Source organism: Uloborus diversus, chromosome 1, assembly GCF_026930045.1.
Source record: "Uloborus diversus isolate 005 chromosome 1, Udiv.v.3.1, whole genome shotgun sequence".
NCBI lineage: Eukaryota > Metazoa > Arthropoda > Arachnida > Araneae > Uloboridae > Uloborus > Uloborus diversus.
The window spans coordinates 199586832-199600951 of NC_072731.1; the positions used below are offsets into that span (position 1 = coordinate 199586832).

Below are 14120 nucleotides of genomic sequence, written 5' to 3' on the forward strand. Positions count from 1 at the left end.
ATTTTTTGTCTGATTCAGCCGTCTGGTTGCTTTTTTAAATCTGATTGCATTGTTAATTAAAAGGGAATAAATTTGAGAGTGGTATTAAATATGTGTGTAATTAATTGGTATTAAGCATGCCATGAATTTAATTATATCCATTCTTTATTCGCCTAAATTCCCTATTTGTTAAACTTAAACAGTTCTTTCTTAGACCCATCTCATTTATATTGTTCATAGGAAGAAAAACATCCAATCCACAAATTATAATCTTATAGAAATTATTCAAATTCATCTTTTGATATTGTTTTAAAAATAATGAACTATTAAATGGAAAGAGAATTTATTGTTTTGAAGCCCATAAGTCTGACACATGAAATAACATACAATAAATGCATGTGAAACTTGGCCGAAAGTAACGGGCCATCAGAAATGTTCCCATCAATTATTCTGAAGGAACTCCCAGTAATCCATTGTGCACAACATGTGTATGCGATCAAATACATATTATGTCAGAATATGAAAATTTTTGAAGCTTGAGGGCATATGCTGTATGTCTAAAAAATTTTTGAGAGTATACAGCGTATATGGAGTACCCTATGGGAACACCACTGCGGGCCATTGATATTTTGTTTGGGAGTTGTAATCACATTTTTACCGGTGGGATTATAGTGTTAGCATGCTTCATTTTAGAACGAAATCTCTGGTCTCACAAACTGGATGCAAGATGTCAATATTTTTCTTTCTTCTGAAGAGGCTGCTGTCAATGATGTTGGCTCTTTAGAAGCTCAGCTGGAGCAAAGCAATGTAAGTAATACCCTTTTGGAGTTTTATGTTACTCGTTAAAAAAATTCCAACCAGAGCATAGTTCATTTTCTGTTGTAATTTTTGTTGCATGTGAGCGAATCATGCCTCTGTACATACAAGGTACAACAGTGAGAACATTCTTTGATCATATCTTCAGTGTCTCTCTAAGTATTGGTTCAGTTTTTGTCATGTTATTATGTTAATTCCAAGTATGTCTAATAGGTAAAAATATTTAAGTGTGTTTTTTTTTAAATATGATGCCTATAAGTGAAATGTCGAAGAATATCATGCATTATGTTTTTTATTTAAATGGCTATTTCCTCATTTCTATCTATGTTGTTGTTGTTGGCGTGTCTGTAACAAACTACTACGGAAAGATTGATGCCATTGCCTCGAAAGGTTAGACTTCTTTATTAACAGATAAGACAACACAAGAAGATTTACAGCACATAGAGAGGAAATAACACCCAGAGCTCCGGCGGGAATCGAACCTGCAACCTCTGGCATATGATGGGAAGCTTCTACCATAGAGCCACGGAGGCCCCATTTCCATCTATAATTGCTTTGTTTTAAAAAAATGCCTGCTGATTTCTTAATGGTTTTATTAGTTTTACTGCATTTTTTAAAAAAAAATATGACTTATAGTGTCAACCTGTTATTATATTTATAATCATTGATTTATTTTTTATTAGGCTCTTCAAGATGATATTAAGACTCTTGGTCCTAATGTGCAACAAGTTGACAGCACTGCACATGATTTGGCTGGTGTCATACAAGATTCTCAATTTGCAGCTAAGTTGAGGAAGCAAGTTGATGAAGTGAAGGCTAATTGGGAGAAGGTAAAATTCTTAAGATAAATATATTCCTTTGTGCTGAACAGTAAAGTAAGAAAAACAACATTAAAAAAAGCATAAATTTGCCAATTACAGCAGACACGTTTTTCGGCGTTACCGGGAACGCCTTTTTCAATGCAAAAAGTTATGAGCTTATGGATGAAAAGACATCCGACAAAAGCCAAGAGCAGATAAGCATGCAGCTTAAAAGATAAAAATAGAGGATTAGCCAAACACCAATTATAAACCGATCAGGAACTAATAGGAATGCAAGCAAAGCCCAAGAGCTTTCTCTTAGGTACGGAAAACGCAGAAAGAAAGAATTCAATTGGACAAAGATTAAGCCGAAGCTTAAACAAAAAGAAAATTTTGGTAACCGTGAACCGCAATAAAGGAAAAGCTGAATGGAAGAAAAAACACAAAATAAAATAAACAGAAACAAAAATAATCGAAAAAAAGAAAAATAAAGATAAATAGAGGAAAAAGGGGGGGGGGGATGTCAATCAAGACAAAAAAGGTAAAAATAAACAAAGGAAGATAGATAAAAATGAATGGGGCAATAAAAAAAGGGGGGGGGGAGGACAGTATTACAGATATGGGAGCCAAATGTTGGAAAAATATGGAACTGCTTTAAGATCATTAACTAAGTTAGAACTGTTCCTCAAAATGTGAAAAGATTTCCAAAAATCAAGATGTCTTTTCATCCATAAGCTCATTACTTTTTGCATTGAAAAAGGTGTTCCCTGTAACGCCAAAACATGCGCCTGCTGTAATTGGCAAATTTGTGCTTTTTTTTAACGTTGTTTTTCTTACTTTAGGTAAAATTCTTGTTTATTAATAAATTTATTTGAGTGGCTGTGCATAATTGCTGTTTTGAATTCATTATTACCTCTTACTTGTGAAAATGGGTTCTAACTTTTTTGTATGAGAATAATTAAAATACATAAAATGCTTATTTGTAGTACAAAATGAGGCTTCATTTGTTTCTTTCCGTTGACAACAATCAGCTTATTTACGAATCTCGATCAAGCCTCTAGGCATCCGTCATCATATGCTTCCAAATCTGGAACAAACGTCTAGGCGTCCATTGTCATTTCGATAAGCCTTTATTTGTTTCTTTCCCTTGTCAACAATCAGCTTATTTATGAATCCCGAGCAAGTGTCCAAGCTTTTATTTTCAAGTGTCCAAGCATTTGATTTTCACATATTTAATAGGATTTTGATTGTTGAATGAGTGTTTAAAGAGCACTTAAATATGTTATACAAAGAAAAGAGCAGCAACCTAGAGAGTCTTTAGATGAAAGATATGAATGCAGATTGATCAGAAGTGCTTCCAATAGGTTTAGGCGCACTAATGTAAGCTGTGAACTACAAGTTGCAAACAGAGTGAAATCCCAGAAATAAACAAGTTTTTAAACAGAATTGTGGAGTGATAACTGAAATTTGTAATTTTCACACTTTATTGGAAAAAAGAGTTGACTTCCAGTAATAAATACACAAAATACTGATGGAGTTGTACTAATGCTTTATAATAATCTGTTACGCATGAGTTGCATTTAAAAGTAATGTATGAAAACTATAAGTGTTTCGTATAAGATTCATATTTAAAAACACTACTCAATTTTTAATAAAAATAAAGCTAGACTAATATTTTAGCGAGTGGTGAGCAAGCATAGCATTCTCGCATTGGGAGGCAATCCGAAGGAACTGCAGAAACAGTCCGAGGGTTGGCAAGCCCCCGAGTAATTAAAATAATTTTCGTACTGTCAAATGGTGTTTTAGTGATATTTTCCAAACAGAGAAGTAAGATTTACAGATTTTTAAATGTAATTATGATATTATTAATTAAATGGTAAATATTTTTCATCAGACCATTTGTAAACTTGGTTAACCTTTAGAGACCAAGCTGTACATATGCCGTATGCCGAGCCTTTTTTCCTTTGAGGACGAGCTTGAAATGTTTGCTTCTACCCTTTGGAACCGGGTATTTTCCCAAGATTTCGCACACCCCGTCATTGGGGGATTACAACTTTGTATTCAAACCGCGATGACATTCAACTGAGGGACTTGCTTGTGCGTAGTTATGGGTTGCTGCTACTTATTGTCTGTTGACCACATTTTGGCCACAATTGCTCTCCTTGAGACAAAGGGTAAGAGAGAGAACTTATTTGAGTGAAATTAGATACATTATCAGCTTTTTAAAGTAAACAATAATAGTTCTCTAATAATCATAACATAAGCATGACAAAATATTAAAGGTGTGTTTCAATATCAAAAAGCTTTCATTGTTTCTTCCATTCCGATTCCATAATAAACTGTATGTCGCCCTCGAAAAAGAAGTAGCGCTCATCCCATACTATAGATTATTCATTTAGAAAACCATGCATATTAATATTTTATAACTATTTTTCTAAATACGTTTAGATTTTAAAATTTCTGGATTAAATCTCGAAGCGTGTAAAAATATACATCGGTAAAGGTAACAATGTAGCTCTAAAACCCTTGTATGTGATTTTTATCCTTTCATTTTTTTTTCTTTTTTTTTTCGCAGAAGTAAGCATTTTGGACATTTAACAAATTTTTTTCATTCAAGGTGACAGTGAAATTTAAAATTTTAGAGCTCATTTGTTTTACAGAAAAAGTGCATGAGTTTTAAAGACGAGACAAGTAAAAGTCCCGCTCACCCCTTCTTCCGAGGGCCCTTTTAAGCATAAACTAGATATTCAATAACATTTTAAATATGCTTCTACTTTGCAACCGAAACAGTGAGCCTAAACCCAAGAAAATTGAAATATTTCGGCAATTGTGACTAAGCTCATGAATAATCATTTTCATTGTTCAAATATTCAGTTCTGAGATTCAAGGAATTTCGACGGCGTGGAAACACAAAAAGAAAAACCCACATCGACTTCGTTCTTTGTAGCTTGTTTGAGCGAAATGTATGCTACTGAGTTTGGAAATAAATGTCTCTAGAGCTATCAAAGCGAAGAATGTCCACTTTCATTTATTACAAAACTCCTGTTGGGCTTATAAACCAGTGTTCAGAAAAGGGTTGTGCGAACCTGCACTCTCTAGGGACCCCGTAACACATTCCAAAAACAGCACTGTCAGCAGCGCTTTTTACAAGAGCCCCACAAAGACTAGCATTTGCCCCTGATCTAAACACAAGTACACAAGTAGCTCACTGTCTTATTGTTCATTCATTCAAGAAACAGGTGAGAGGTATTATATCTGTGAGCAGGGATCTAAAAGACATTCTTGTGCCATGAAGAGGGAACATAGTATAAGAAAAAGTCCATTTTTTTTCGAAACATGAAGAGAAAAAATCAAAGCAAACCAAAAAATCATGCTCTTAGAGCATGCTTATCAGATAACTTTTGTGATATTGGTCAGCTATGACAGAAGTTACGTTTCGCTATTGCTCAACAAAAATGCCCCTTAAATTTATTTTTAAAAATATAATATTTATTGATAAAATGAGTAAAATATATATTGCAAAAGCATTTCACTATTTAAAATTTAGAGTATTTCAACTTCACAGTAATTTTAAAATCAGTTATGAGATTAAAGAGTGTTAACACCTATTAATACTAGGGCTGTAACATTATAAATGGAGAAAAATAAGTAAAATAAAATCAAGATATATATATGTATATATCATGGATGATTTTGTGCCACAACACACTAGAACGCCACTCTGGCACTACAAAATCCATTTACAAATATGGGAGGGGGGGGGGGGAACAATAGCAAGAAAGTTTCAAAGTTTTTCACTCAAAGTTTCAAAAGTTTGCATCCCTTCTTTTCTGATTACCTTTCGTTTCATCCCCGGCACATTATTTTATTTCATGTATTTATTGCTTTGATATTCGCATTTCTATAAAACAGGGGTTCTTCAACTTTTAGGCCCTACGCCTCCCTTTGAACACTGAAGTGAGAACACATTCCCCCTCTCTCCACACACACACCAGTACCATGTGTGGTCAATAGTACAATCTAAAAACCATAAATCAAAACTAAAGCTGGTTATTAGATGAAAATATAGATATATGTTCAAACACAAAATTTAATATCTCATCACATTAACTTTTAAACTTTTGAATATATTAGAGCACATGTAATCAAAAAATCAAGAAACTAACTACAGATCTTTTAGAATCTAAGTGAGGTTAGTATGTAATACCAGTCACTTTTACATGATCAAAGGGAGGACTGCTAACTAAACTTTTGTCCTTGATAAACTTTTGAATATTTGGTTGCAACTGTGACAAAGCACACAACAAATCAATCTCAATGTCCACACTTGTTGGATATTTTGATTATGTGCTTGCAAGTACTGAAAAAATCCAGAGATACTGGATAAAAACTATTTAAGAACTCCAAAAAAAAAAGACCAATAATGTCGAAATTTTTTACATGTCACCAAAAAATTGAACAGATTAAACTGTTACGTTTTCATTGCATTTTTTAAAAATCCTTCATGCCTCCCTTGAACCCCCCCCCCCCCCACCAGGTTGAGAACCTCTGCCCTAAAACATCGATGGTAATTACAGTATTGGTCTGCTCCCTAGTACTTTAAGTGTTCAGCAGCCCTCTCCCCCCCTGCTCTCAAACGCAGATGTTAGTTCCTATTTTGCAGAAAAAGTCACAAAAATGGTAAATTGGTAAATTATTATTACGGTACTCAGAAAGTAACAGCTAACAGAATTGAAAAAATGGCATTTCTCTTCCTTTTCTTTGTTTCTTTTTTTTTTCATCAAGCTGTTTTAAGAATAATAATAAAATATAGATATTATTTACTCATTTTTATTTTTAGTTTCAAAATAAAATAAATTGAAATTTATATGAACTTAATTTTGAAATTAGAATTGTAAAGAAAAATATTCTCATACATAACCTGTCATTTCATCAAAAAGTCTTTTTTCGTATGATACACTTCCAAACATTTTTTTAAATTATTTCTTCTTCTAATAAGTATTTGTTCTTATGAAGCATTTTAAAATGTTATAAAGTAGGGATAAGAAGTATTAATTAGCAAGGAAAATATTAGTAGGAAAGAAAAAAAATATTTTCTAAACAAAACATTTTTCTCCCGTAAAGCACTACAAATTAGGGAAGTTGTTCAAACGAAGGGAACTCAACTCAAACATTGTGAAAACGATTACTAAAATGCCTGCCAAACTGTCACTTGGCAATTTGTTCTCATCAAAGGAGTCGCCACTAATCCCCTAACAATGGAGATGCTTTTATCCCCTACCCAAACTTGTTCTAATCCTTCCTTTGTGGGGAAGAAAAACATACAGTACAGGAGTTGTACCTTCCCGTCTCCAGAGGAAAAGAAATCTGCAGTTCATCTGTTGTACCACCCAGGTTCAAAGGAAAAATTCTGCAGGAAAAGCCAACTCAAATGTTTAATCCCAATGTAAGTAAGGTAGATAATTTTTGAGAATTTATGCCTTATTTACATTGGAATAACTCAAGCATTCATGCTTTTTTTGTTTGTCATGCAAAATAACTCATTCAGGTCAACATTTTATTAGAGACGTACCGAGTAGCACTTTGGCCGAGTAGCCGAGTACCGAGTTACCGAGTACTCGGCCTTTCACTACTCGGCCGAGTTACCAAGTACCAATTATGTTTTAAGAAGAACCACCGATACACATGTGATGAATTTTGAACTTATTGGAATAGTTGTATAGACCTCCATGTCCATATAATAGTTTTTAAAACTAAATTCCTGCTGAAATTTAATTATGCATTATTTAAAAAGAATTGTTTATATATATATATATATCTATATATATTTGACAAAAATTTTACAAAAAAATTATTTTTTAAATTAAAAATTAAAAATAAATATAAAAGGTATGATTAATCAAGTTGGAATTAAAACAAATTGTACCAATCTATTATAGTTCTTGTCCGCCAAAAATAAATAATTTTTAAAAGCAAATAAAACAAATGTGCAGGAACGCTGCAGACACGTGTTTCTGTGTTACAAGGAACGTCTTTTTCAGTGCATAAAATGTTAGCTAAAGACTAAAGACATTCGACAAAAGAATCCGATTTTTGTCGGATGCCTTTAAACGAGCTCACATTTTGTGCATTGAAAAAGGAATTACTTGTAATGCCAAAACACGTGTCTGCACTGTACTTTTAACGTTGTTTTATTTCCTTTAATTTTTTAAGCAAAGGTATTTTTATATTTCTTATAACTAATTTTTGTTTGTAGCAAAAATACATTTTTAATATAAAAATTCCATATTTTCTATACTTACTTTTTTGCACAATTTTTAATAAATAAGTTTTATTAACTTTGGGGACATTAAAATAAAGATTTATTCCCTTGAAGCATTACAAACTTCATTACTCTCAAAATTTAAATTTAAATTGTAAATGATTGCAGAATATTATATGTGATTGCGTTTTTTTTTATAAATTTTAATATCTGTCTTAGACAATATGAAATTTTTTGCAACTACTCGGTATTGGCCGAGTATCTGATCAAAATTTGGTCGAGTACCGAGTACTCGGCAAATTGGCCGAGTAGGCCGAGTACCGAGTAGTTACCGAGTACTCGGTACGTCTCTACATTTTATTTAATTAATGAAATCAAAGAAAACCGCATTTTAAGAATTTAATTTTTAAAAATAAACATATAGTGTTAAATTACTTTTCAGGTCACTAAGCCATAAATCAAAAAGTTTTTTGGGAAACTCATGATTTTTTTTTTTGAACCCTATTTTTGAATAGAATGGTCATGATTGTGTGTCATGAGAAAATATGGCAGTGGCATCAGTTTCAATGGAAAAATAATTTTTGATTATAAAAACACCGATTTCCACATTGTTGTTACTACCTTTTTAAACAATTTTGTTTTTCATGATCATAGTATCATAGCATTTTTATTTGACACAATATCTGTATTATACTAACTGTTGAAAAATTAGTTATTTATTGTTTATAATACTATCTAACAATTTTATTTTTGTAAGTATTATTAAGTAACTAAGTCAATGATTTCATGAATAAATTTTAGGTTGTAAACCAAGCAAATATCAAAAATTTTAGACTGAAAGATGCCTTTCATGGAAGTCAAGAAATTAGTGAAAATGTTGCAGAACTAAGTGCATTTTTGCATAAAATGGAGTCTGAAGTTCCCGAAGACGGCTCTATCACAAATTCTTCTGATTTACATTCCAAGAATAAAAAGTTTCAGGTATTTAAAACATATTTGTGTGCTTTTGCTTATGCATGGTGTTGTGAACATTTATTGTTTTATCCAATGGGGGTACTGGACTACTAAAAAAAATAAATAAATAAAGTTAAATGAAATGAGTATTAAACTTTATGAGTTTTAGCACTGGACTGTGTTAAAATTAATTCACCATTTAGAAAAAAAAAAAAAAAAAAAAAAAAAAAAATCCGTCCAAATAATTGTACATTTATGATGAGAAACTGAATTTGATGCTTATAAATTTTACTTGTTGAATCACCTCTGATATATTGAACTTTGAATAGTTGTACCTGAAAGGATAAATTCAAACTTCATCTGCAGTAATAAATTTATCATCTCACTCTTTGGAGGAGAATTATAAAGAGTGTATGAACATTGTCCTCTTTGTCTTTTATTCATGATGTGACAGTTTAGCTTTTAAAGTTATTTATGTTTAAAATTGTTTTATAGTTTTCTTCATTTGAAGAATTGATTTTGGAGCCATTTATCCAAATTATTGTAACATTGATTTTTGTGGATTATTTTTTCACGATACAATTGTGTCAACATTGCTTGCTAATTTAACAGTGATTTACTTAAGTTAGAAACTTTAAGCTGGAGACTGCTTAACTAAATAATCCCTGCCATTGTTTATTTTCCAGCTTTTTCAAATTTGCTTCTAACTACTTGGTGAAAATATCTTTTTTAGACGATTTAACTGTTACAGAGCTCAAGTTTTACTATACACACAATAATCCTGAACAATTCTTCTAAAACTATAAACAAATTCAAAATTTCATATTTCTGAATGATTGTTCTTTTGTCGTTCTCCTGTCGTGTTAAAAATGGAGAGTTGGTTGAAAAAATAGGCCAAATATGTGGTGTGTAATCTCTTAAACTTTATCTTTACTAATAATAAAGCAGAAAGTCTCTCTGTCCGGAGGATGTCTGTAGGATGTCTGTAGGATATCTGTAGGATGTCTGTGACGCGCATAGCGCCTAAACCGTTCGGCCGATTTTCATGAAATTTGGCACAAAGTTAGTATGTAGCATGGGGATGTGCACCTCGAAACGATTTTTTGAAAATTCGATGTGGTTTTTTTTTATTCAAATTTTAAGAAAAAAAAAACTATCATAAATTACGAAATTATCATAACGTGGAATCGTACCATGGGCGCAAGCCAATGGGTGAGATACGAAATTATCATAACGTGGAACTGTAACGTCGGTACAAGCCCATTGTCGAGAAAATTCACCATACATTATTTGTAAATATATACAAGCGAACCAAAAGACCTTTAATTTTTCTATTACGGGCGAAGCCGTGTGGGTGCCACTAGTTTGTCATAAAATGAGTTTTTGCTCTAAAACAAAATTTTCAATTTTCAGTTCCTGCTAAATAAACTAGAAAGCAAGCAACAAGCATTTGACAAACTTTCCAGAACCATGGAAAATATATCACCTTCCGTAAAAGATCCTTCTTTCGTTGAATTATCAGAAGAGTTTAATCGACTCAAGACAAAGTGGGATGAAATGGAAGTACATGTTAAGGACTCTGCTCAAAAGTACAAGCAAATTGTTGCCAAGTACAATGAATTTTGTAGTAAGTTTTTATAATTTTTTCTTGCTAATGTTTAAAATACCTTATAAAAAAGAGAAAGAAAGAATTGCAGTGTGATCTTTCACCTAATAACTTCTTTAAACTCATTGTGCTAACCTAGTTTATTATTCAACAAAAGAAAAGAGATCAAGTTAGAACTCTTGAAGATCCAAACTGAAATAAATGTATATGCATGTCTTTATATTCATTTGAAAACTTATTTTAAAATGTGAAAGAATACACAGTATTTCAAACCAGGATTTAGGCTGAGCTCAAAAGTTCTTTAGCAAAAAAGCTAAAATTTGAACAAAAAAGGCTTACCAAGTGCTAAAATATTGATGATAGTTAGTGAAAATGATCACATGTTTTTCTAAATACCTTCATGTATTTCATCTCCAGTGGAAAACTAAATTCAAAATTCAGCTGTCATGACATCTTCAAAGAAGTAAATACACAGTAGATTTTTTTTTTCAATTTGATATGAAAATTTGAAAATTGTCCGTATCATTGGGAGAACACAAGTTTGATTTTTCACACAGTGCAAGTCCCTTCCTCCTAATGATACTTTTAGTGGAGGAACATAGTGCCCATTAAAACTAAGTAATGTTCAACTCAATAGTAATTGAAACATCTTAAGTAAGATTTTTAATAAGGCTAAATTGAAAACGCCATGCTTGCTTCCTCTCTTAGACTAGTTTTTTTTTCCCGTTTTTATTAGTTGAACAAAAAGCAAAACTACCTTGCTTCATTTTGTAATCAAGATAGTATTTTCCCATTTTGCAAAAAATGCTATTGTGGCAGAAACTCTGTTTCAAACATTTGAACGCAGCATACTTTTTCACATAGAAATTTTGTTAAGATTGATATCTATAAATTTCAAATGTAAATTAGTAATTACTTAATTACAAAAATCAATTTCAAATTCTGATTTTTAAATGTTACTAGCATTCTTTGTTTTTAGTACCTCAAAAGAAAGTTGTCAATTAGTGTCCGTAATTTACATCATGTTTATCTGCTGTCATATCTTGTTTATATCAATTTTCCTCCTAAAGGTTTGGTCATGATGGAAAATGATTGGATGGATAGATTGGAGAAAAAGTTGAAGCGTTCTCCTGAATCTGCTGCAGATGCAGAGGAAATATCTGAAAATTTAGATGTGAGTCATGTTTGTTATTAATCTTAGTAAAATACACCATTGGTCACACTGCTTGGTTTGATTGAACTCCTTCTTTTGTTATTGGTTAGCATTGAGAGATAATTTATTGTACTTTCAAAACTAATTGTATTAATTGGATAACAGAGAGCCCAACTTGGAAAGTAAAATTCACTCATATTTTAAAAGTTCAAGAACCTCCTTTTTTTAATCCATGGAAATAAAAAGTATTATAGTTATAAATTGTAAATCCAAATTCATGAAATAACCTGCTTTATTAAATTTTGGAAGGTTATTAAAAACTTTTAAATGAAAAATATACAAATACAAATACAAAAGTGACGACCAGCAACAGGCTCTGGGCCCAGCTAGACTGGTCCTAGTCAATTTACAATCCCCAGTGAAGATCAATGGCCCTCTTAAAACTGTCTACTCCTTTGCTCATTACCACTTCTTCCGGTAAGCTGTTCCAAGGTTCCACTACCCTGCTAAAATAATAATTTTTCCTAATATCCATGTGAGCCTGAGATTTAAATAGCTTAAAACAATGACCTCTTGTCCTGTTTTCAGTGCTAAACTTTAGCCCCGTAACATCTTTCATTTTAATAAATTTAAACAGCTGAATCATGTCCCCTCGGTCTCTTCTTTGCTCAAGACTGTACATTTTTAGCCTTCTAAGCCTGGAATCATAATCTAAGTGGGAAAGTCCACTTATTAGCCTTGTAGCCCGCCTTTGAACCCTTTCCAATACATTAATGTCTTTCTTAAGATAAGGAGACCAAAACTGAACAGCATACTCCAAATGGGGTCTTACCAAACTTCTATATAAGGGCAGAAGAACTTCTTTAGATTTATTTGAAATAGATCTATTGATAAACCCAAGCATCTTATTGGCTTTGTTGCTAGCAATGCTGCACTGTTGGCTAAACTTTAAATCCTGACTTATTAGGACCCCCAGATCAGTAACTTTGTCTGCCTGACTAATGACTGAACCTTGCAAATAATAACTTGTACACTTATTTCCATGCCCTAAATGTAGCACTTGACATTTCCCCAACATTAACAGCCATACCCCATTTATCAGCCCACTCCGTAATATGATCTAGATCCTCTTGCAGCTGATTTGCTTGTTCTTCATTTTCTACAGTTCCCATAACTTTGACATCATCAGCAAAACAATTCATGTTCCCAGAAATATTTTTGTGAATATCGTTCATAAAGACAATGAACAAAACAGGCCCTAACACTGATCCTTGAGGAACCCCGCTTAAGACCTCACTCCAATTAGAATAATTTCCCCTTACAACTACTCTTTGTTTCCTTCCGGTCAGCCAATTTTTTACCCAAATGAAAGTTTTCCCTCCTATTCCTATATCAGCTAATTTGCTAAGTAGAGCAACATGCGGTACCTTATCGAAAGCTTTTTGAAAATCAATGTAAACAACATCTACAGGCTTCTTATTGTCCAAAGCCATGGTAACTTTGTCATAGAAATGTAATAAATTAGTTGCACAAGATTTACCTTTCCTAAAACCGTACTGAAAACTAGTCAATAGATTATATGAGCAAACTAAAATGTCCCTAAGTTTAAACGTGTCATTTTTCATACGTTTCCTTTTAATTTGAGTTTATTTTTTGTTTATTAGTACTTCTGTAAGTAAATTCCATAATGAGCCTTAATGATTTTTTAAAATTTATATTTCATATTCAGTTTACTTTTGAAATGCACTCTAGTAATCTTTCTTTTTTGAATGTTTCTGTAAATGGAGTAAATAATACATTGTTACAACTGTTTCACAAACCTTTTGGTATCACTTTTCCCCCTCACAAAAATTAGTAGTTCCCTAGCAGCATATATTAGCAGCTTTTAGAATCTTTACTTTCTGTACTTCAATCATTTGTTCTTTCATACGTTCTTTGAAAGTTTATAACTCTGTAGTAATGGAAAGGGGATTTTTTTCTATTTATGTAAATAGTACCATCTGCAAGGAATTAAAAAAATGATATTGCTTCTAAAAAAACCACCAGTGCTTTGGATTATTTTTGTGACACGACACCATTGTCTTGCCTTTTTTTCCCATAAAAATTTATCAGATAACAAAAATCTTTGAAAAGTATTCGATTCTTTTCGATTTATTTATGCTATGTTCTTCTAGGATCTTGAAAATTATTTAAGAAATCACCCTACTGACCGTGTCCCCAAGATTCAAAATATTGGTCAATTTTTAATCGAAAAAGATGTGTTGGTGACTCCTGTGCAAAGAGATGTAGAGTTGGTTACAAAGCGGTGGGAAGATCTTAGTATAAAGGTATGCAAGTATTGTGCTGAATTCAAACTTTTCTCTTGTGAATAACATACTTTTCTTAATTTTTTTTTATTCCTCTTTACTTTTCTTGTTTAAATAATATTTTGTACAAAGTATTTAGTACTATACAAAGCTTATGAAGCTTATACTATGCATTGAATAAAAATAAATAAGATAAAAATAAAATATCTGTTTTATAAGTTGACTTCTGTACGGTAACAGAAAA

The 14120-nt window shown here is 32.0% G+C and overlaps 1 protein-coding gene across 1 annotated transcript in view; it reads left to right on the plus strand.

Annotated features, from left to right (window-relative positions):
- Positions 1-14120, plus strand: part of LOC129234114 (dystrophin-like) — a gene marked incomplete at its 3' end in the record, with an annotated part of 333560 nt that overhangs the window by 115953 nt on the left and 203487 nt on the right. Inside the window, 6 exon segments of the mRNA XM_054868004.1 lie at positions 673-786; positions 1479-1625; positions 8659-8838; positions 10225-10438; positions 11488-11591; positions 13745-13897. Of these exon segments, the coding sequence (XP_054723979.1) occupies positions 673-786; positions 1479-1625; positions 8659-8838; positions 10225-10438; positions 11488-11591; positions 13745-13897 (912 nt within the window).